This window comes from Somniosus microcephalus, chromosome 23 (genome assembly GCF_052327205.1).
Source record: "Somniosus microcephalus isolate GS21.2 chromosome 23, FLI_Smic_1.0, whole genome shotgun sequence".
Classification (NCBI taxonomy): Eukaryota; Metazoa; Chordata; class Chondrichthyes; order Squaliformes; family Somniosidae; genus Somniosus; species Somniosus microcephalus.
The window spans coordinates 26,196,559-26,222,138 of record NC_141009.1 but is presented as its reverse complement, the minus strand read 5'-3'; the positions used below and the strand labels follow the sequence as shown (position 1 = coordinate 26,222,138).

Genomic DNA, 25,580 nt, shown 5'->3' with positions numbered 1-25,580 from the left:
TGTTTAAAACAGAACTCTGTGCTTTAACTGAAAATGACTAAACTGTAGTTAGTTACTTATACAACAGTGCAAGACGGATGGTGCTCAACCGAGACCCTCATCTGAAAGTACGACTCATGAAAGTTTTTTAAAAATTGAAATGGCTGCTTTCCCACCCGCTCTTTTCCAACATTTCTAGGATAGCCACTTGGTATCAGGAATCTAAATAACAAGGTTTTGGCACACACATTTATCATACAATAAAGGAAAGGGAGAATAACAAGAGAAAAATGAATCCTGTTGCTGAACAAGGCCAAAGGCAAATATTTCAGCATTACTGATTGTCTAAAGGCCCTTAAATATGACAAAATTAAATTACAGCTCGTTCAATCTTTTCCCCAGACAACTGTGATTTGTAGAAGCTCTCAGTATAATAATTACAGGTTCTGGTTGTCGTGAAAACAAAGATGACCTACTTTTACAGTCTTTTAAAGTACATTTGATATACACCAAGTGAAGTGACAATGGGAAGATCTCTAACCCATGTTGATTGGGAAAGACCACAAGGACCGGGCCCAACCAGTACAATCTTGGGCTTCCCAGACTGACATAGGCCAGTGGCAACAGACAGGATCAGTATGCACATAGCTTTGTATCGTCAGCAAACTTGGATACATGACACTCGGTCCCCTCATCCAAGTCATTGATATAGATTGTAAATAACTGAGGCCCAAGCACGGATCCTTTGCGGTACTTCTTTCCATATTGGTATCATCAAGCAATCTAAAGCCAAGTTAGATTCAACACACTAGACAACACAGAATTCACAGCACAGAAACATGCCATTCAGCCCAAGTGGTCCACGCGCCACACGAGTTTCCTCCCACCCTACTTCATCTAACCCCATCAACGTATCCTTCTATTCCTTTCTCCCTCATGTGTTTATCTAGCTATCCCTTAAGTGCATCTATGCTATTCGCCTCAACTGCTCGTGATAGTGAGTTCTACATGCTAACCACTCTCTGGGTAAAGAAGTCTAGTTAAATATATACGTAACGCCTTCACACCAAAATCGGAGTAGGATTGTACGATTGAAAGATCGCAACGGTGGTGAGTAGCACTTTTTAGAACCTTAAATAGTGAGCACCGTCTATCGTGTTCTAATTAAATCCTATCACCCGCTGGTCAGAATAGCATTATGAACAAACCTGCAGCACACATATTGGGCCACTCTCCGATATTGGTAATACAGGTGTTTGTGTGAACATATAAATGCGTTATCAACCACACACCATATAGGTCCTACACACCAACTCCCCTCAATTGAAATATAATTAAGAGTTTTAAATTTTATACATTTAGTTAAACCAACTCTTAAAAAAGGTTGTTTTTTACGGTTGGTCACTCAACTTGTGAAGAATGGTGCATGCAATCTCAAGTGTACATTGCTCATCATGAAATACCAATGCCCAAATTATTGCAAGCAGATGTTAATTTCATCTAGCCAAATATACTTTTTTATACTGTACTAGAGTCGCTTCCTGCAACTGGATCTGAAACAAAGGACTTCAGGTGACAGGATCATCAATCATTTATCCATTTTCCTTATTCTGGAGTAACTTGTTTGTTGAAAACAAAGTATTATTTCATCAAATAGTCTGTAAAGCAAAATTTCTCCCAACCTGTGCTGCTGTTGGAACTTCCAGAGCTTAGTGTAAACATCGAAAGTACGTCCAAAATATGACTGCCACTGCTTCTGTCCATACTGCGGCAAATCCCTGTTACAAGAGAATAATCTGGATTTATTTTAAAACCATGAGCTAAACCTGCAAAAGCAATATAGTGAATCAAACCTAGAGGCAGAGAACAGGATGGAGGGTAGGTGGAAGAAAGAGCAAATTAAGTAGAGATATAAAATATGGACTAGATATTTACATTGTTAAACATGTAATTCAATAAACATTTATCAATTCAATAATTTATCAAGGAAACATTACTTATAACAAAAATCACATTACCTACATTAGAATTCCTTCAGTCTCGTCACAGATCAATTGCAACAACTTGAATTTATATAGCAACTTTAACGCAGTAAACATCCCAACGCTCTTCACAGGAGCATTATCAAACAAAATATGACACCGAGCCACATAAGGAGATATTAGGACAAATGACCAAAAGCTTGGTCAAAGATGAGCTGAGGTACGGCAGGAGTTGGGCAATATTAGAGGTGCAAGTAGGTGGTCTTGGTGATGGAGCAAGTATGTGGTCAGAGGCTCATCTCAGGGTCAAGTAATTGCACGTTGTTCCACTAGTCAGTGTCATCTTCATTACTTGTACAACTGGTAAGGGAAAGGATTAAAGGGAGCCAAAAGTCTCTTCTCTTGAAAGAGAAATTACTAAACTTCGTAATGAGGAGAAAACTGAACTACAGGAAACTTTGTGTTATCCGGAGGCGAACCGTCCAGCAAGCTCGAGCCACCGGCAAAAATCAGGAGCAGTTTTTTATTCTTTTCGTTTCGTTTCTTTGCTTTTTTTTTTGAACAGTCAAGCTCTGCAAGGTCTGTAGCTAAGCAACAGCTTCAGCTAGAGACGCTACAGAGACACTTGCCGACTGTTTAGAGGCTGTTGCTAAGCAACAGGGTTTGTTGATTTATACGGAGATGAAAATCTCCGTATGTTTCAACATTAGCTCTGGAGTGTCCGGCAGTTTTGAGGGAACGGCAGCAGCTCGGTCCCGTCGGTGCCGGATAGCACAAAGTTTCCTGTATTTGGTGGATTGTGATTCTTTTCTTGGTAAATCTGTAGCCAATTCACTTTCTCTTCAGCTGCATCTAGTAGATCGTTCTCTTGGCCCTTCTGATAATCGCTTTCTTGTTTTGAATGAAGTTAACTGGTTTCAAGTAGCTGAGGATACCGCTCAGAATCTCAATAGTTCATTTGTTTTATCTAACTCCAGTACAAAAATCAATTCAAATCAAAAATGGAGAGGAACAGCAGAATTTTTACATATGAATATGGCAGAAAGAGACTGGTCCATCTAGCCTGTCCCAGTTGGATAAAAACTAATGCAAGACCAAACGCAACCCTCATTATTCAGGGATTTCACTGCAAGATATGCGGATTGTGTCATAGAGTCATAACGGCACAGGAGGAGGCCATTCGGCCCATCGAGTCTGTGCCTGCTCTCTGCAGAGCAATCCAGTCAGTCCCACTCTGCCGCTCCAACCCGTAGCCCTGAAAGTTTATTTTCCTCAAGTGCCTATCCAGTCTCCCCTTGAAAACATTGTGCGTGTCCGCTTCCACCGGCAGCGAGTTCCAGGTCCTCACCACTTGCTGCGTAAAAAAGTTTTTCCTCACATCCCCCCTGTATCTCTTGCCCAAAACCTTAAATGATTCCCTAAGTCCTTGTACCATCAACTAGTGGGAACAGCCTTTCCCCATCTAGCCTATCCAAACCCGTCATAATCTTGTACACCTCTATCAAATCACCCCTCAACCTCCTTTGCTCTAATGAAAACAAATCCAGCTTCTCCAACCTGTCCTTGTAGCCAAGATCCCCCATCCCCAGAACCATTCTGGTAAATCTCCTCTGCACCCGCTCAAGGGCCTTCACATCCTTCCTAAAGTGTGGTGATCAGAACTGGATGCAATACACCAATTGTAGCCTAACCAGCACTTTATAAACATTCAGCATAACTTCTCTACTTTTGTACTCGATACTTCTATTTATGAAACCCAAGATCCCATATGCTTTGTTAACCACTCTCTCAATTATGTCCTGCCACCTATGCACATTAACTCCCAGGTCCCTCTGTCCCTGCACACTCTTTAAAACTGTGCCATTAAGTGCATATTGCCTCTCCCTGTTCCTTCTGCCAAAATGCATCACCTCAGACTTCTGTATTAAATTCCATCTGACACTTGTCTGCCCTTTCTGCTACCCTTTCTATGTCCTGTTGCAGTCGATTGGTATCATCCTCACTGTTTGCCACACCCCCAAGTTTGGGGTCATCGGCAGATTTGGAAATTTTACTTCGTATTCCAATATCCAGGTCATTTATATATCATCAAAAAAAGCAGTGACCCCAGCACTGACCCTTGGGGAACACCACTATCTACCATCCTCCAGTCTGAAAAACAGCCATTTACCACAACTCGCTGTTTTCTGTCCTTAAGCCAATTCCTTATCCAAGCGGCCACTGACCCAGCTATTCCATAAGCCTCAATTTTGTTAACCAGCCTTCTACTATGTGGTACTTTATCAAACGCCTTCCTAAAATCCACGTAAACATCCATTGCATTCCCTTCATCAATCCTCCGTTACTTCGTCAAAAAATTCAATTAGACTAGTCAAACATGTCCTGCCTTTTACAAATCCGCATTGGCTCTCCTTAATTAGCTTAAACCTCTCCAAATGCCCTTTAATTTTTTCCTTGATTATTGTTTCTAAAACTTTACCCACCACTGATGTTAAACTGACCAGCCTGTAGTTACTAGGATTGTCCTTACACCCTTTCTTGAACAAGTGTGTTGTGCAGAGGGATGCTATTCAACACAGCCAGGTTTTCCATGAGCTAAAATTAAGCACGTGGCTAGTTTGATGATGAACAGTGATTAGAGCACTCGTGTGTAAAACTATGATATAAATGGTTTGAAATTCTGTCCTCTTCAAAAGGACAATTACCAAAAAGGTAAAAAAGAAAATTGTGGTCTTTGTGTTTGCAAATAACTGGAAATGCTTACTGGAAAGCATATATTTTTGAAGAGCACTGTGTTTCTTCTGGTTGGTTAAGGGCTGAACGGCTGCTCGGAGAGTAGATATCATAGGTATATTTGAAATATTTATGACGGGTCTGAAGTGCATTTCAAATGGTACAAGGAATGCTGAAAGGGTAAGTTGTGCCACAAGGGGGGGGTATTCTTTATTTTAAACCGAGGATATAATTGAGACTGAGGGGGAGGATTTTGATCACCTTTAGTATTTACCAGTAATCCTGAGATTATAGCCAATCTCAATGTAGTGACGCGTCTGGGAAATGCCTATCATTGCATGGACAAAGAGGTAGATGGATGGTAGCAGACAAGGCACACCAACTGAAGCCTAGGCTGATGACACCCTTTCGCACCAATGCAGCATTGGAAAGGTACAACCGCGCGCGTGTGTCCATTTGGCAGGTGGAGGAGAGGATAAACAGAGTGCTTAGATAACACTTCTAGTCCCCTAGCAAACTGGCAAAGATTATAGTGGTCTGCTGCATACTGCACAAATTTGTCCTGCAGGAAGGGCTGACCTGTAGCTTGTCAGACAAGATGCCCGTGGAACTGGAGGATCCTGCCCTGGATGGTGGTACCCGGAGGAAGGCATACCAGCAGCGGGCAGCTGGTGGCTAAGGTGTTCGGACAAAAATAACCATTCCAGCTCTCACCATTCCCCCTGGAGTTCCACCAGCTCAATGGAGGTGATCAGGAAGTCCAGAAATGTCTCCATGGAATTATTCCCCGTGTTGGCACAAACAAAGGAGGGCAGGCAAGATTAAAACTTAAAGCAAAGGAACTTTTATTCAGTGGGGGAAAAAAAGTCAACAAACATTATCAAAGTAAACGCAGACAACACCACAAAAACTAGACTCTCATCAGAAAGAATCAATAAAAAAGGTAGCTCAGGGTCACCGCCAGCTTTGTCCCTGCCACCTAATCTATTTTGCAGGGAGTCCTCGCAGTCCCCAGCAGCCGCTCTCTCCTCTCACAGTCCCCTCTCGCAGTCCCCAGCAGCCGCGCTCTCCTCTCGCAGTCCCCAGCAGCCGCGCTCCCCTCTCGCAGTCCCCAGCAGCCGCGCTCTCCTCTTGCAGTCCCCAGCAGCCGCTCTCTCCTCTCGCAGTCCCCAGCAGCCGCTCTCTCCTCTTGCAGTCCCCAGCAGCCGCGCTCTCCTCGCAGTCCCCAGCAGCCGCGCTCTCCTCTCGCAGTCCCCAGCAGCCGCTCTCTCCTCTCGCAGTCCAAGAGGGCCTGCAGGACCTGATCTCCAAAGTTCTGCGTTCATTTTTGGTTTTCTTCCAAAGACATTACTGTGGAAAAATGTATATGCAGAACAATTAATTACTTTTTACTGCATTTTACAAAAAAGTTTTAAATTTTTTTTAATGTTAGTATCTTTTTAAAGTTGATTTTGGGTCTTTTCAGAAGTTGCAGGCCACTCACCTTCCAGTGCCACGCCCGAGTTATGACGTCTATTTTCAACTGTTTATAGTGCCACGTGGTTGGTCTGAGATATAAGCCACTGGGCATGCTGTTCACAAGGTCCCCGATTAGTCATCGACTTCACTGCGCCATTATCGGATCGACGTTCCCATTACATTTGCGTTGCAAATTGCTGGATGTTAATGGTGAGTTTAAAGAGTCCAATTAATAACATTTGCTGCCAAACCCGCTACTACAGCAATTTCAGGTGCTACAACTGTCAATAGAGGAGGGATAACTATTAAAAAACTGAGGCTAATAAAAACTAGCATTAGCAATACTAAAAAAGCATATTTAAAAAAACATAGGAATACTAAAAAAGCATTTAAAAAAAAAAGGATGGTGGGAAATTGTAGTAGTGATTGCAAGACCACTTCAGTTCAGTTAGAATTCAGTAAACAATTCAAGATCACATTTGCCCTCAGAGGGAATTAACAGGCAAAATTTGATTTGAGGACAATGAAATGGATGATGAACCAAATAAAAACTTGGCATCAGTTTTACTTCCAAAGACAATGCTACGGTTCGAATAGTATAGGATAGTCATGTTACTAAAATTGCTTCAATACAAATAAAGTGCAGAAATGGAGTTCCTAAATTGGCTGCAATTTTTTTTTGTTTGACCAGGAGATCGTGTGATTTGGGAATGGGGGTCAGTGGGGTATGTAACTGCACATGAATGGGACAAGCTTGATGGGCCCCGATTATTTGTTTTCCACCCTTTCACTTATGTTCATTAAGATGGCAAACACCTAACTAAATAAGATGATATTTTGGACACAAAATAATGCTATTGACATTCATTAATTAATATTACAACATTCGAGTGGCTTCAAAGAATCCCAAATTTGATACTGGCCAATTCAATATTGTGGTCGTTATTGTAGTGTATGTAACTGTTCTACCTTTAAGAGAACTATTGTATGTAACCGTCCACCTTTAAGAGAACCATTTTAGGTGTGGCACTACTTTATCCTGGCTGCTGTATACTGTAATACCGACGGTGACCACACCGGTATATAAGTGCTGTGGCAGAATTTATTGGGCAGATTCGCCCTGACCTTCGAATAGTAAAGTCCTGTTTAAGTTACTCTTGTAGTCTGTGTATTACTTCGCTATACAACCCACAGGCTTTACAGTGGCGACGAGTTCGATCTTACCCTGCGGCAACAATACTTCCGAAGAAGTAAACGAGCGTCGAGAAGAGGCACCCGCCCTCGTCGTTTTGCTGAGAGAAAACTCGAGTCTGCAGACCAAGAAAGGAGGAAGATTTCAAACACGAAGTCTTCCATCAGCAACAGGCACGGATTGTCCCTTCTGCCACGGTGGTGAGTGAGCCGATCAACACGAGAAGCAAGTCGGTCACGGTGACTGTGAGTAAAGGGAAATTAGAAACAAATAAACGGAGGCTGGGAGGAGCGATTGGGTGAAAAAGGTCGGACAGTGACCGAGGCCACGAAGCGCTGCGACCGGGATCGTAAGGCGCGGGAAGAGATAAAATAAATAAATCGCGGAGAACTCAGCCGCAGCCGGGGAGGGAAGCACCGGACTGCGAGGGGGCTGGGAGGCGCGATTGAGAGCCGCGCGAGCGGGAGAGACAGAGCCCGAGCGAGAGCCGCGCGAACGGGAGAGACAGAGCCCGAGAGAGAGCGAGCGAGAGCCGCGCGAGCGGGAGAGACAGAGCCCGAGGAAGACTGAGCGAGATCCAGCCCAGCGGCTGAAACTGTTCGCCGTCAACGGGTTGTACCCAGCACCGGAGAGACAGAGCCCGAGCGAGGGAGACTGAGCGAGACCGTTCGCCGTCAACGGGTTGTACCCAGAGCCGGTTGCCCGGCCGAGAGAAGGGAACGCGCTGAAGCCGAAGAGCAGGCTGCGAACCCCGAAAGCCAGCGGCCGTCGCCCGAGGGAAAAGCTTACCCCTCCCGCCAGGGGAAGAAAAGCGGGAACCGCCATCTTGAAAGTGGGCGGGGAAAGATTATAAGCGCGGGAAACCGCGGGAAGCCGCCAGTAGGCGAAGGAAAAGACAGAAGCGGGAACCGCCATTTTGAAAGGGGCGGGTAAAGAAGATAAGCGCGGGGAAACCGCCATCTTGGAAATAAAAAAAAAAAGTTAAAGAAATATTTCGTTGTTGTTTATCAGGGAGGTGAAGATGCCTAAGCGTGGTAACATCAACGATTTCGATTCCGAGGTAGAAGATTGGGCCACGTATGTAGAACGCATTGAGATATATTGTGAGGCCAATAAAATAGAGGATGATGATAAAGCTATAACCTTGCTAAACTCGATGGGGGCGAAGACATACGGGCTATTGAAGCATCTTCTAGCACCAGTTAAACCGGCGGATCAAACCTTCGATAATATTGTTGCTGTTCTGAAGGATCACTTGAACCCCACACCGCTGATGTTGGCGGAATGATTCAAATTTTATGCGAGAACGCAACGGAAAGAGGAAAGCAACGTGGAATACTTGGTCGAACTGCGTAGGCTAGCGAAATACTGCCAGTTTGGAGGAAATCTGACAGAGGCATTGCGAGACAAGTTCGTGTGCGGGTTGTCGAAGGAAGGAACGCAAAAGCGACTGCTCGAAGAGAACGACCTTACACTGGATAGGGCTGTCCTTATTGCAGCATCACACGAAGCCGCAGCGAAAGGAACTGCGGAAATGCAGCTGAAGGCAGCGGTCCTCAGTGTGGATCAAATTACTTCGGGTGCAACGAAATGTTATCGTTGTGGGAAGACAACACACGACCAGAACCAATGCTGGTTTAAAAACCAGGACTGTAGGAAATGTGGCAAACTGGGTCACATAGCCAAAGTATGCCGGTCAGGGAAGAAGACCAACAACCAAAAAAAAAAGCCATCACAGGAAAAGTACAACAAAGTACACAAGGTGGTTGAGAAGAGTTCAGATGAACAGAATTCGGATTCAGACCCAAGCGGCCAGGAACTGGGTAGTCTGAGAATTCATAATGTGAGTAAGGAAGCTGACCTACAAACTATCTGGGTCATGCTAAAAATAGCCGGAGTCCAAGTGAGAATGGAATTGGACACTGGATCAGCCCTATCAGTCATAAATCGAAGGGATTACAACCGGCTATTCTCACATATACCCTTGAGAGATACCAGGTTCGTGTTGCAGACATACATGGGGCATAAAGTATACCCCATGGGAAAGATAAGAGTCAAGGTGAGAGACAGGGGCAAAGAACACCCCGGAATGGACTTATACGTACTACCTGAGGAAGGACCACCACTTCTAGGACGGGAGTGGATCAAGAAAATAGACATGGAATGGCACTACCTCAAAGCAATAACGAGTGAGGACTCGGGGCAGACAGACAATCAGCTCAGACTCTGAAACGGATGACGATAAGACCAGCCCAAGCATGAAAGACAAGTCTAAAATGAACTTGCTGACTAAGGTTGGTAGAACAAATGTGGGCATAAAGGCTTATGCTCCAGAGGAGAACAAAGTTTCAGAACAGAATTCCTCTGAACAACAACAACATAGCTTGACAGAGAATTCTGAGTCTGTTCAAGTTACAGACATATATATTACTGAGGAACATCGAGCTCGAACGCAAACTTATTTCAGATTACAACAGCAATTAGAACAATTGAATTGCCGTCTCGAGCAAGAGATGAAAGCAATGAAAAAGTTCTATGATACCGAATGGGAGAATCTGGAAAGACAACAGAAGCAGCTGGGGAAGAAAAGGGAGCAGGAGCACACAAACCGTCTGCATGAGGAGGCCAAACGAATCAAAGCTGATTCGGCTTCTGAAGGGGCGTGCTCCAATCCGGTGGAACAAGATGTGCCGCAACTGAAGGCGCTGGTTAGCAGGTTGCAGGCAGAAAAAGCTGAGTTGGTCGACATGACTTCCGAGCTCCTACTGAAGTTGGGTGCAGCATCGCCGGACGATTCATTTGTGGAAATTCGAATGATGGGGGCTGCGGATGATGGCGAAGTAGAAGCAGCAAAGGAGCCCCAGGACAAGGTTCTAAACAGCCCTGCAGCTAATGGAAAAGGGATGAGGACAGAAGAGTTAACAGTCAGCCAACTCCTCCAGGGCAAGGTTATAAACAGCCCTGTAGTTAATGGAAAAGGGATGATGGCAGAAGAGTTAACAGTCAGCCAACTCATTCATATGCTGAGGGATAAAACTCTAAAATGGGAAAAACTTAAATACGAGCCTCAATCTTCAAAGGGAAGGGAGCTCTCAAAAGTCATTGGAAGAGCTGAGGTGGCAACCCAGACTGAGAAGTCTGCAGCAGAACAGCCCTTGGATGCCAAAAGTACGCTGACGCACGGCAATGTAGAACAACAGAATACTGAAACAGCTACTTCAGTAGAGGGATTGAATAGTCCGATCAATCAATCTCCGAATGAAGTTGAAGTATTGAAATCACAAATGAGGTCATTAGTAAAAGACTTGCAGGAAGCCCAGAAAAAGCGGGATGAATCTGAACGCATGATGAAGTCTCTTCAAGACAGATGTCGGGATTTGGAACAAAAGTCGGCTAACGTCCAGCTGGGTAAGGAGGAAATAGAAGACCCTCTCGCTGGCCTAGCTCAGGACGACACCGAATATTACCATGATCTGTTGAGTGACACTGAATATTACGAGGACCTGGTCTGCCCAGCTTGTGCCGAGAACTCCCAAAGTGCCGAAATCAGGATGAATCACTTAAAGTCTAAGGAACATAGGGAGATGGTGGCGTTACAGCTGGCAGCTGACAATGGAGCCCCGAGAGTCTCCAAGAAGCAAAAAAGGAAAAGACGAAGCAGAAGATGATAACCATCTGAACCATTATTACCTCTACCCGATCACACACGTGGTCCCCCGAACGGAGCCAATCAGTTGAAAAGTAGGAAAATTTCCCAAGGCAATCCAACTGTTTTTTGTTTGTTTTAAAAAGTCAGCAATGCTGGTTCAGAAGTGATGGAAGTAAAGCGGTTAAGTCTAGGGAAGGACTATGGGATGAGTCCCTCTAGCAAGGTGACCCGACTACACCACGGAGGCGTGGTCCGGACCGAGTCAAGAAGATCAGAGACTGAATCTGTGAACTGTTTCCCGCAGAGACTGAATCTGTGAACTGTTTCTGCAGAGACTACCTCTGTGAACTGTTGTAACATGAAGTTGGATATGTTATGATGTTATGTTAATGGGGAATAAGTATGTTGTAAGCTAAAAAAGGAGGATTGTAGTGTATGTAACTGTTCTACCTTTAAGAGAACTATTGTATGTAACCGTCCACCTTTAAGAGAACCATTTTAGGTGTGGCACTACTTTATCCTGGCTGCTGTATACTGTAATACCGACGGTGACCACACCGGTATATAAGTGCTGTGGCAGAATTTATTGGGCAGATTCGCCCTGACCTTCGAATAGTAAAGTCCTGTTTAAGTTACTCTTGTAGTCTGTGTATTACTTCGCTATACAACCCACAGACTTTACAGTTATTAGCTAATTGACCGGGATCTAAAGATTCTCTAACTCGGTCTGTTGCTTGCATCATTAGTTTCATCGATAAATCGATTACTCACAGGGGGGCACGAGGAATCTGGCAACCCACCTGCTTGAATCACTCGATGCTGCGAGTCGACTTCACAAATGGACTTTACCCACTCGAGTCAAAAAAAACCTGGAGCCCCGTCCGTCGCCTGGGCGCTGCTCAATATCCACTAGCACAGATCTGACAATCTGTGTCAGCCAATAACGTTGCCAGTCACCTACCAAAAGTGGCAAGAGCCCCCACAATAAAGTCTTCAAACAGGTAGTACATTATGAATGGCGTCACTTGTCAAAATGCCCGATCCTGGGTCACCACCAGCCTTCGCACCATTGGAACGCGACTCTGTGCTGCATAATATGAAAACCTGGCACCGCAGCCAGCTACAACATATACCCTGAATTTTGAAGAACGTTGGTCCATAAACTTGTAATCAGTAATCCGCACCCATTTCATCCTTGACGGTCAAATTCCAGCAGTATGGCAGCAAGCAAGTATCATTGGCTCACTTAGGGAATCACAATTAGTAACAAGCGACCCACCAATTTCCATCCTGAGTGTTTTCTATAAGGTGCTCGAGCAATTGGTCCTCCAGCATACATTTCCAGTGATTGATGCTGCGCTGAACCCTGATCAAGCTGGGTTCTGGCTTGGCTGCAGCACCTGACAAGTACTTGCCCTAACCACCTTCATTGAAAATGGCTCAGAAAAATCTTAAAACTGGTGTTACCTTCCTTAATGTGTCTGACACACTGGTCTGCAAAAAATATTGAGCAGCCATACTGAAGCACCTGCTTGGTTGAATTACTGCTACGGGGCCCACATTTCAGAGTACATATGGCCAATCGCCCCTGCTCATGGAGATACCAAACCAACAGCCTCCCCTCAGGGATTGGTTCTAGCACCAGTCACTTTAATCTGTACCTAAACGACCTGCCTTCTACCAGATAGCGGAAAGTCATCTATGCTGATAATGTTTTGCTATTCAAGCTAGATTACTTTTCCACCCTGGAAAGGGATATAGACAGGTTAAGTGAGTGGGCAAGGACGTGGTAGATGAAATATAATGTGGAGAAATGTGAAGTTATCTACTTTAGGAAAAAGAGAGAATATCTCTTTAAATGGTGAGAGACTGGTATTCAGAGGGACCTGGGTGTTCTTGTACGCGAATCACTGAAAGTTAACATGCAAGTACAGCAAGCAATTAGGAAAGCAAATGGTATGTTAACCTATATTACAAATGTATTGGAGTATACGAGTAAAGAAGTCTTACTAAAATTATATAGGGCCCTGCAGAGACCACACCTGGAGTACTGTGCACAGTTTTAGTCTCCTTACCCAAGGAAGGATATACTTGCCTTAGAGGGAGTGCAACAAAGGTTCACTGGACTGATTCCTGAGATTTGGGGGGGGGGGGGTGGTTGTCCTACAAAGAGATTGAGGAGACTCGGCCTTTCTTCCCTAAATTTTAGGAAAACGAGAGGCGATCTCATTTAAACATATAAAAATTTTTAAAGGGGCTTGACAGGGAAGATGCTGAAAGGCTGTTTCCCCTGGCTGAAGAGTCTAGAACTAGGGCTCAGTCTCAGAATAAGGGCTCAGCCATTTCGGACTGAGATTGAGAAATTTCTTCACTCAGAGGGTTGTGAATCTTTGGAATTCTCTACCCCAGAAGGCTGTGGCTTCTCAGTCGTTGAGTATATTCAAGACAGAAATCGATAAATTTTAATATACTAACCTACTAAGGGAATCAAGGGATATGAGGATAGTTTGGGAAGGTGGAGTTGAGGTAGAAGATCAGCCATGATCTTATTGAATGGTGGAGCAGGCTCGAAGGGCTGAATGGCCTACTCCTGCTCCTATTTCTTATGTTCTTATGAAACCACACTCACTACTACTGGCATGAAACTCATGGAGGAGTACTGCCTGAAATGGCAGCTTAAACCAACTATCACAAAGACAGTTTTCTCGGTCTTAGACTTGTACAATGTTAGTGCCTCTCATGTACTCACTACCATCTTAAACGGCTAACTCCTCAAACATGATCCCCCACCCAGTCTACTTCGGCATCATCTTCGACTGGTTACTAACTTACAACAACCATTTACTGAAAACTGCTAAGAAAATCAAAAGCCAAAATAACCCAATTGCTAAACTTGTTGGCTCTACCTGGGAAGCAAATGCCTCAATTTTATGCTCATCTGGTCTTATACTTTGTTACTCAGTACCAGAATAGTGCAATCGCGTTTGGACTTGCTCAACACATGCTAAGCAAATGAATACTCAACTCCACACTACTATACGTATTATGTTGGACACATTGCGCCCTACCCTCCCGCCCATATTTCCCAGTCTTCAGCAGTATAGCGCCTTCAGATCTTTGGTGTTCAGATGCAGTGAATAGACTGAGACAAAACCATGTTGCCAATTCACTCAGGTTTGTTCCATCCACCAACAGCACAACTCTCTTCAAGACACTCAATATGGTCAACCCAATTACCCCATCATCTCCAAGCCTACAGAACGTCAACCAGGTTTCAATTGGCCACATCATAACCGAGTGCTTCTCAACCATTTTAAAACTGGACAGGAACAGTGCACCTCAAATCTTCAGATATGGGGCCTTTGTGACTATGGCAAATGCCCTTGCGAACCAATATAAAACATGTCCCAGTTGACGGAATCGTGCCCACTAATTAAATTATGCGGTGGCCTATGCGCTTTGCATGCTGGTGATGACAATGCTGTAATAAGAGGGCTGGAACTTTATGCCAAGTCTGCATACATTAAATAATACAGGAAACTTTGTGCTATCCGGCACCGACGGGACCGAGCTACTGCCGTTTTTTGAAAAGCTCCGGATGCCTGAGCGGGTTATCTAGCCAGGCTATTTTTAACAAAGAAAAATGTAAAACTCAAGAAATGTGCAATATACAGTAATTGGGTACTGTACTCACCTACAGAATGTTGTGTTAAATGGATGGTGAAAGAGGCTTGATTAAGTACAATACTGCCAGTTGATGGTAATCCATAACTATTAACTTAACAGTAAAACAAAACTTATAAACGACTTAACAGTACTGTAAAACAAAACTTATAAACGACTGTGCAGTGCACCAAAACTTAAACGACTGTGCAGTACAGTATAAAGTACTGCACGGTGGTTGACTGTATACTTATTCCAAGACAACTATTTCATCAGGAATATCCATGCCAGCTGGGTCATCAGGATCATGCACTTCAACAGATTCTTCAGGCACTTCCACTGCTCCAACTCTTTTGGAAGGTTTCTTAAACATGTCCCGGATGTCTGCTTGCTTCGTGGACGCTTGCCTTTTTTGTAGAAAGTTGGAATGCAGAACATGGAGCTGCATAAGTTCTTGGGCAGAATAGCAAGAATGGCTTTCAGCAAATATAAGTAATCCTTCAAAATATTCTGCAGCTTTAGCCCAAGAAACCTTTCTCACTTCATAAATCTCATCCTCGTCAGTTTCCATCACTTTCCTTTTTTTTCCCCTTTGGATTCAAAACATTCTCCATTACTTCATCATCACATAGCGAATGCACAACAGCAACTTCTCTATCTGCATCAACCCACTGCTGAACATCACATTCACTGAGGTAACGTAGAGGGTTTGCTGGGCCTACATTTTTCAGCATGCCAGCCATTTCCATTACTGCAGTCTTCCGCGGACGAACATTGAACCCATGAAATTCCTCCTCTGCAGAAGAACATTCAGCAAACATTACAGAAGGCAACAATTTGCACCAGGCTTGTCTCAAAGTGTGACCTTTCACCAATTTCCAGGAACATGCAACATTAAAGATGGCATCTTTAAGATTGTATGCCTTCTGAAATGCTTGTATACCTGTACTGTCATCTTGGTTTATCAGTCTACGTAGGAAATCTTTCTTGTAATGACACTTCAGATTTTGGATAATGCCCTGGTCCATGGGTTGTATGAGAGAAGTTACATTTGGTGGCAAATAAATGGTGAAAATATTTCCCAAAACCAACTTTGATTCATGCGGATGGGCTCTACAATTATCAAGCAATAAAATGCATTTGCTATCTTCAGGTTTCCCTATTCTACGGAAATGTCCCCTCACAGATGGAACAAAAGTATGATGGAACCAATTTGAAAAGATTTCCTTATCCATCCAAGCATTTGTTTGAGATTTGTACTCAGCAGGTAAGTGCTTCACATTCTTAAATGCACGGGGATTTTTATACTTCCCAATGACGAGAAGTTTAACCCGGTGTGATCCTGCAGCGTTCGCACATGTTAGCACAGTTACACGATCCTTATTTTTCTTGTAACCTGCAGCATTAGCCTCACTAGCCCCAGCAAGTGTTGATTCTGGCAAACACCTCCAAAATAAGCCAGTTTCATCGGCATTATATATCTGTGCTGGCGACAAATTATGTTGCTTCACAATCCGATTGAAATATTCGCAGTATTCTTCTGCGGCGTCGTGATCAGCTGATTTCTTCTCCCCGGAAACATCGAGTCGTCGTATCCCGTGCCGTGTCTTGAAGCACGATAGCCATCCATCAGAGAAAGCACACTTCTCAGTGAGCTCCATCTTTGCATAGAAATCCTTCCCTTTCTCGATTAGCATGGGTCCGGAAATCGGAACACCCTCTGAACGCTTCAGACAGAACCACTCAAAGCACGGTATCCAGCTCTTCAAGCTTAGGCTTATGAAGCGTGTGCTGTTTCTCTACACTGTTAGGTGTCTCCGAGCTTGCATAAAACTTGAGCAGCTTATCCTTCTGCGCTTTGATGTCGTACATTGTTGACGAACCGATTTTGAATTCATTCATAATGTGCGCACGCTTCGCTCCCAATTCCAGTCGTTTACATATATCGATTTTCTGCTTTAAAGTTAACACTCTCTTCCTTTTGGTTGGATGATCTTTTGGGATTCCCATAATTCAACCCAATGAGTTGTAACAACGTTGGAGAAACACAGTACTGGAACCCTGAAAAATGGCTGATCAGAAGAGGCTATCCGGCAGCATGGGAGAGTGAGACTCCACATGCAGGGTTTCTGAGGTGTTCCGACTTCCGATAGCGCCAAGAGGCCGAGTAGTGGCAGTTTGGAGAACTACCCCCACTGACGAACTCGGCAACTGTTGGAGACTCGGACTCGTAACCGGCAACATTGCCGGTTACTGAGGTGCGGTTTTCGGAGCGCGGTTTTGCCGGTAGCTCGAGAATGCCGGATTCCTGACCTCCGGATAGGACAAAGTTTCCTGTACTGTGATAAAATGTCTCAAAATTCAATGCAATTTTTCAGAATTTGCAGGTTTTTTTTATAAATTGTTTGTTTTGGATCCTTAGTCAAATTTATTAATAATGCTTCCCATTAGAGAACTGTGCAAAGAATGTTCCTTTATGCTGCAGTTTTAATTAGGTAACTCAACTACAACAACTGGTAAAGCTTAATAGTTACATTCATCAAGTGTGCCAAGTTTTCATGATTAACAAAAATAGAGATCCACCACCAATAAATACCTCAGCCTGTCAAATTGCTGGTTAGCACCTTCATATACTTAAGTAAATTATGTCTGCATTCCACAGATATTCATTATTTTGTATCTGCAGCAAATTGCTCTGCTTGTCTGCTCATTAATCAAACCAATAACTTTTTTAAAAAAGCACTGTCCTAAACTTCAAGGCAAAAGCACAAAATTTGTCTGAAACTCAGCCAAATTATGATAATGTACAATTCAAAATAATTGCACGCTAATATGTAAAACTCCAGAGTAATTCCGGTAATTTCTGAGAATTTGGCAGTCATTACAGACAGCTAGCTTACTGTTCCAGGTTTAAAACTTGAACATTGTGAAGGTACATGTGGTGCTTCTTACAAAGCAATACATACCTATGACACGAATGGCTTTTCAAAATACAAACTATCAAAGAATATTAATTTGAATTTTTTTTGAATGTTTTTTGAAAATTTGAAAGCACCTTCTCCAAGCCTTTCATGGTTCAAGCCCTTGTCTGTGATAAGTATTTAATCAATAACCCTTAATACCTTTGGCTAACAAAAATCTATCAACCTCAGCTTTAAAATTAACAATTGACCGAGCATCAACTGCAGTTTACAGAAGAGTGCTAAACTTCTACCACCCTTGGCGTGTAGAAGTGTTTCCTAGCTTCATTCCTGAACGGCCTGGCTCCAAGACTCCCCAAAACGTGGAAATAGTTTCTCTCTATCTACCCAATCAGTTCCCCTTAATATTTTGAAAACTTCAATCAAATCACCTCTTATCCTAAATTCCAGGAAATACAACCCTAGTTTATGTAATCTCTCCTGAATAAAAGCCTTGGAGTCCAGGTATCATTCTGGTAAACCCACGCTGCACTCCCTCCAAGGCCAATATATCCTTCCTAAGGTGTGGGGCCCAGAACTGCTCTCAGTACTCCAGCTGTGGTCTAACCAGGGTTTTGTATAGCTGTAGCATGACCTCTAACCCCCTGTATTCTAGTCCTCTAGATATAAAGGCCAGCATTCCATTAGCCTTCTTGATTATTTTCTGTACCTGTCCTTGACATTTTAATGAACTGTGTACATGGACCCCGGCACCACCCCCACCCCTCTTTGGACGTCCACTGTTTTTAGCTTTTCACCATTTAGAAAGTACCCTGCTCTATCCTTTTTAGATCCAAAGTGGATGACCCCACATTTGCCTACATTGAAATCCATTTGCCACAGTTTTGCCCATGCGCTTAATCTATTAATATATCTTTGTAATTTTATGCTTCCATCTACACTGCTTACAATGTCACCTATCTTTGTGTCATCAGCAAACTTGACTATCCCATCATCTACATCGTTAATAAATACGGTGAATAGTTGAGGCCCCAACACAGGTCCTTGCAGCACAACACTAGTCACATCGTGCCAATTAGAGTACCAGCCCATTATCCTTACTCTCCGTCTCCTGCTGCTCAGCCAATTTCCTAACCAGGTCAATAATTTTTCCTCAATTCCAGGAGCTCCAACTTTGGCTAACAGTCTCTTATGAGGGACTTTATCAAATGCTTTCTGGAAATCCATACAAGTAACATGCACGGACATTCCCCTGTCCACGACTTTAGTCACCTCTTCAAAAGATTCTATCAGGTTTGTCAGGCATAACCTACCCTTTACAAATCCATACTGGCTCCCTCTGATCCGCTTAAAATTGCAGGTGTTCAGTCACTCTATCCTTAATTATAGACTTTAATAATTTTCCGACAACTGCCGTTAGGCTAACTGGTCTATAATTCACTGGTTTCCCTCGCTCACCATTCTTAAATAGCGAAGTGACATGCGCAATTTTCCAAACCAGAAAGGAACGGTCCCCCAACTGAGAGAACTTTGGAAGATTATAGTTAGGGCATCTGCAATGTTCTCACCTACTTCCTTTAAAACTCTGGGATGGAAACCATCTGGTGCTGAGAATTTGTCACTCTTTGGTGCCATTATTTTCTTCATTACTGTTACTTGGTTTACGTTAATTTTGCCGAGTCCACGTCCCTGATTCAAAATTGGTTTCCCTGGGATGTCTGGCATGCTATCCTCTTCCGCTACTGTAAATACGGACGCAAAGTAATTATTCAACATGTTCGCCATTTCCTTATTTTCATTTACAATATCAGTTACCAGTTTTCAAGGGGCCCACATTGCTCCCGACAGCCCTTTTTTTCCCCCCCCAATATAAATTGTAAAAATTGTGTGTGGATTGATATCCCTTGCAAGTTTCTTTTCATACTCCTTTCTGTAGCTCTTACTATCTGTTTTGTCACCTTCTGTTGTTCTTTGTATCTCTCCCAGTTGCCAGGATCAGTGCTAGGTTTTGCATTTTTGTATGGTTTTTCTTTTAGTTTTATGGTGTCCCTTACCTCTTTAGTCATCTATGGCTGTCTTTTGGCAACTAGAGCTCTTGCCCCATAGGGATACAAACTGGTTCTGGATCACATTAAATTCATTTCTGAACACTGATCTTCTGTTGTTTTACCCAGTTTACTGTGGACTGTCTCCGTCTCTGTCTCTCTGCACTGAAATCAGCCTTTAAACATGCTTGAACCACTATTTTTTTTTGCAGGGGAGGGGGAAAGAGAATGAGGGGGAAAGGCAGTTAATTACTTGGGCATTTCATTCTGGTTCATATGCTTCCTGTGTCCTAATCCTGCTCTCCAACAGGAAGTTAACTTCTGAAACATACACTTGGATATCCTCATTTTAGGCTCGAAAGGACTTGATGGTATCCCAATAAACATGACCCTTTGCACGCTGTGTCCAAATGGAAGCAGTAATTTTTATTAATTATAAAAACACGAATGGACCACTTAGGGGAAAGATTGCCTCTAGTCACTACGTGTTCATAACTTTATAAAAATATAGAAAAATTTCCTGGTTACTTCTGAAGAAATTGTGGCCTAGAAATTTAGTGACCGCCACAAAAGCTGCCTGTACTACTGCAGCCAGGTGGTAACGGCCACCATAAATAGTGGCACTGGCAGGACCGAAAAATTGGTGCTGGGGACCAATTAACATTAGCCCAGTGATTAACTCATCAGGCAATGCCGCCCTGGTAGCGTTGGTCCAGGCAGGAGGCCCGAATGGGGCTGCGGCGGCGGCGACAACTTGTATTTATATAGCGCCTTTAACGTAGTGAAACATCCCAAGGCGCTTCACAGCAGGGTCATAAAACAAAATTTGACAGAGCCACACAAGGAGAAATTAGGGCAGACGGAGGCAGGTTTTAAGCAGCGTCTTAAAGGAGTAACGAGGGGTAGAGGGGTTTAGGAAGCAAATTCCAGAGCTTACTTCCTAGGCAGCTGAAGGCACGGCCGTCAATGGTTGAGCAATTAAAATCAGGGATGCTCAAGAGGCTAGAATTAGAGGAGCGTAGATATCTCCGGGGGGGGGGTTTGTGGGACTGGAGGTGATTACAGAGATAGGGAGGAGCGAGGCAATGGAAGGATTTGGAAAAAAAATGAGAATTTTAAAATTTCAGAAAGCATGGTCAGATTCTTAAAGGGGCAATGCTTTCTGAAATGAAAAAATAAAAAAAATGTAAAAATATGCAGTTTTTAGCCCTTACAGCTCTCCAGCTTTGAGCAAGGGGTCACTGCAAGAGAGGTCCTCCACCCACAGGGGCCAGGAGGCCCGCCAGAAAGAATGATGTGGGACCACATCACCAAGGCCATTTCTGCCAGCAGTGTCGCCTCCACGACCTGGTTCCAGTGCCCAAAGAAGCTTCATGAATTGAGACCAGTGGTCAACGTCAATGAATGCATCTTCAAAAGCCATCTCCTTCCAACTGCACCACTAGCCTCACATACTTCTCAATGTATAACATCAGTAGGATAGGCAAAGGCAGACACAAGACAGTCAACTAAGGGAATGCATAACGGTAATGAGTTGATTTCTTTGTTATATTGGATGGATAGATTTATAAAGTTGGATCGGAAAGTTTGCTTTGTGATGGCTTTTATTTCAGCATTGTGGCCAAGAGGATGTTGTGATGGTCAGTAACAAAGGGAAGGTAAGGTGTAGGACAAATGTGGAAAGGGGAATTGGGGTTGTGGTCGCTGGTACCGCAGGCGGATGATTCCATCCCGGATATCATGGCCAAAAAGAGACTGTCTGGTTGCGTCCTCCTCTTCTGCGTCCTCCTTTCCTCTGCGAGTGGATGCTATAAGTCTGAAATAAAATTCTGGAAATACTCAAGACGTGAACTCTATCGCTCCATGGATGCTGCTTGACCTGCTGAGTATTTCCAGCATTTTTTGTGTTCTCAGCGACCTTGCTATACCATCACAGGCCTTGCAAGCGTCCAGCAGCACTTCCTGCACACTTAAAAAACATTAACATGTATTGCACCAAGCCACTTCTTCAATAAAATATAAAAAATCCAGTCCAAAAGCTTAAATGCAAACTTAGCACCTCTTAAAAGGGACACACATTTTTCAGTTGACAGTCTGCTGAACACTGGGTTTTCATAGAGAGCTTAGGACCCAGTGCTGAAATCAGCGCTAAGGTTGAAGTTCGTTGAGGTGACGTTAAGTTGTGTTGCACACCGACTGATGTCACCCTCTCTGAATTGACATTTCCAGGGCCAGCACTGCTATTGGCAGCGCCAACGCCCTCACCAAAATGGCAGCCGCTGAGTCCCACACCAAAGAAGGGCGCTAGAGTGGCAGCCACCATTTTCCCCCAGGATCGCAGCGATAACTCGTGGCAGTAAGTGGCCCAATTTCTAGTCCCAAATGTTTTAAAAGGCAACATTTAGGATTTTGCTAGAGATACCAAATTGGATGCAATTTTGCTGCCGTTTGCAATGTCGCCAACAGTGATGAGAAATCTCTCCCTCACACTTGATTTCTACCCCCAAAAGAAATGCACAAATTTGTCATAATGGCGTTGCCTAGAAGTATACAAAAGATTTCTTACTCTAATGTTTTATATGCTTGCTGTGGGCTCCATCATCATACAGAATTATTTTACAAGCCAGTTCTTCCAGAATTAAACAATTAAGCACTTGCAACACACATTAAGCATGTAACCCATCACTAAGCAAGCAACATATTAAAATACTGCTTGCCTTTTTAGAAGGGGACATTTATATAAAACGGTTTTCGCACCATCGTGGGCCTGCATGCACCATCCTTGCATAAAAGGAGGGGGATCTACTCCCAAGGCCTCTGCCTACTATCTTGTGAAAGCGTCCAATAAGGGTCACGTGACATATTGCTTAGGTGACGCTCTAATTTGCCCGTCCTGCCTCTGGAGATGCGGGAGATCTAGGCAGAGATCAGAATTCTTACCACTCTGCAGAGCCACGGGCAGGTTACAGCATTATGTACTACTGTTCCTCTAATATTTGTCAAAAAGAGTTTTTCATTTGGCATTCAAATACAATGTTCAGATATTTAAGTCTAAAGAGTCTATTTCCATTACCATACAAATGAAATGAGATAAATATCGTGCAACATCCCTCATTAAATTTTTACAAACATGACCAAAATAGACAACAAGTGAGATTCAGGTCCAAAATAGGTTGGTAAACAAAAAGTTCAATATTAGACTGTGAATGGAGGAAAAGAATGAATGATCTTACATCCCTTACTGCATTACCAAAAAATGGCACCTAAATTGACTGATGCTGAAAACAATGCAGCTGACTTAGCCTTTTAATTTTTTTTTTAAGTTATTGGCTTGTTCTCTTGTCTGTCACTGTATACATCATGTAGGCATTATTACGGTCTCCAAAGATGGGAAATTAATGGGCCATGGAATGAAATTAAATCCTGTCTGATGATAGCCCATCAGCTAAATGACCTTGTATTTCACATCAGGCAAGGGCGTCTTTGTGATGAATTCACTATTACTCAGTCCTCTTCCAGCCATTTTCTTGCATTTCTATTTTGTCTCGTGCCATTATACTGGAGAAATTGGACAAGGTCCACTCAATCCAGCTCAGTGTCATTTTAAAAATAAGCTCAATTTTTGTTATGACTGACAACACACATTTTGTCACCATTTTCTGACTTTCGTTAACTTTCTGGAATAATCATAAACTGCCATGTCAAAGTAATGTGCAGTTAGAAAGCCGTTTAATAGTTACTGTGGCAACTACATCCTGTTAGTACAAACCAATTGTTTTTGATGCTTCAAAGTTTGCTTATTTTCAAGAATTTAGTTTACACACGATCTACTTCAGAGTTAGTCCTCTTAGCCAAGTTAAAAATGTATAGAAAAACAAGATTGTTTTATGTAAATACCCCTAATGTAGTTCGTGCCTATATTTGAGCTTGATTTTACCAATTATTTACATGTCCCAAGCCTTAACTTGCAACATTCTTGGAACCAACTCCATAAAACAAATTCATATTTTGCAATCTTTAGGGTCTTTAAAAATCAAACGCTCAAATCATTTCCATTTCACTGACATTTCAATCTTCGCTATCCACATAATCACACAAACTTCTATATTTTTACAACAGAAATACTATGACATTCAAGTTCAAGAACAATGTAACTGAAATGTAGCCATTGATGAAGGTTGCTTTTTATTAAGGTTCAAAATCTGATAATACACTTCACTGGTTCAGTTTGAGAATGAGGGACAGGAGGGGTGGGGGTGCATGGTCCAATGGTTCTTTCATCAAAGCTGGAATCTCACCCGTGTGATAATGGCAAAATGTAATGAAATCAGAAATTCTAGGCTTTCATTCAGCCCTGGCAATTTTAGCCTTTTTTGGCTATGGATGATTTAAAGGGAACAGTAACAGAGTGGTTAAGTTACTGAACGAGTCAATCCAGAGGCCTGGACTAATGATCTGGGGACAGGAGTTCAACAATTGGTGAATTTAAATGCAGTTAATTAAATAAATCTGGACTAAGACTACCAGATTGTTGTAAAAACCCATCTGGTTCACTAATGTCCTTTAGGGAAGGAAACCTGCCGTCCTTACCTGGTCTGGCCTATGTAACACAGCAACGTGGTTGACTTTTAACTGCCCTCTGAAATGGCCTAGCGAGCTACTCAGTTAAGGGCAATTAGGGACTGACCATAAATGCCAGCGACACCCACACCCAGTGAATGAATTTAAAAAACCTGTTAAATAATTAGTCAGCAATTTAGCCGTCAATGATGGCTCTGTCTACACAAAAGGAAGAAATGCAATTCTCATCAACAAAATAAACTTCGCATTACATTTAAATCGATTTACCACTACCATTTACCCATTACCACTACAACACCTACAGGATGTTAATCTATAAATTTAATGCTAAACCTGCTACGATTAAAAGTTATTGTATTGATTTGTAGTCATGTAAATGTTCCCAAAAAAAGGCATCACCCACAAAAAGTAGTTTAAATTTCTTCAGGCTTGCGATCTGAAAACTGTATAGCTTAGGCAAGACAATTTAATTATGCGAAAGACTATTAAACTATGCCTAGTTGAAGAAATACATTCATTATTCAGTCTTGGGGCATGTGGTCAAATATTTAGTGAAAGTACAATTCCCTAAATCATAAGAATATCACAGGGAATTTGACTTCATTAAGTCAATATGAACTGTAGTAAGCCTATTATTAATTTCAAAAGGACAAATGTGTTAATTTCACTTCCATAAAATGTATTACATTACAAGTGGTGAAGAAATAAGCAGACGTGTAGCAGTTTAAACTTGGTTTTTATACATGTATACATTTAATGAAAGATTTAAAACGTCTCTAGAATTTCAGTACTTCCATAAATATACAAATGTTTGTGGTTTTATCCAGCACCTTGTCACCAAATATGTAACACCCTGCATGCCACTTACATTACTACTGGGATCATAGCAGCACAGCAGCTGGGTAATCCAATGCTGGGTGTTTGGAAACAAGTTTGCACCTACAAATTCCACGCAGTAAGGGGCACGATGAAGAGCAGAGGCCAAACACTTCCACACATGAAAGAAAAAAAGGTCCATCACCCTAAGCAACTTCCTGATAAATTCCAACCAGTCACAACAGCATTGGCAATTGTCTGTACCCGCCAGCCCTTGAAGGGCTTGGGAGAAGCAGCAATGGGCCATAATGTGCTGCGGCAGGGCATCTAAAAAAAAAACTTGCATTTATATAGCGTCTTTCACTACCTCAGGATGCCCCAAAGCGCTTTACAGCCAATGAAGTATTTTTTGAAATGTAGTCACTGTTGTAATGTGGGAAACGCGGCAGCCAATTTGCACACAGTAAGCTCCCACAAACAGCAATGCGATAATGACCAGATAATCTGTTTTAGTGATGTTGATTGAGGGATAAATATTGGCCAGGACACCGGGGAGAACTC

The 25,580-nt window shown here is 42.9% G+C and overlaps 1 protein-coding gene across 1 annotated transcript in view; it reads right to left on the bottom strand.

Moving 5' to 3' along the window:
• The window catches only part of scai (suppressor of cancer cell invasion), a 185,792-nt gene that overhangs the window by 66,744 nt on the left and 93,468 nt on the right, over positions 1-25,580 (bottom strand). Inside the window, exon 3 of the mRNA XM_085965642.1 lies at positions 1,662-1,757. Within this exon, the coding sequence (XP_085821768.1) occupies positions 1,662-1,757 (96 nt within the window). The remainder of the gene's footprint in view (positions 1-1,661; positions 1,758-25,580) is intronic.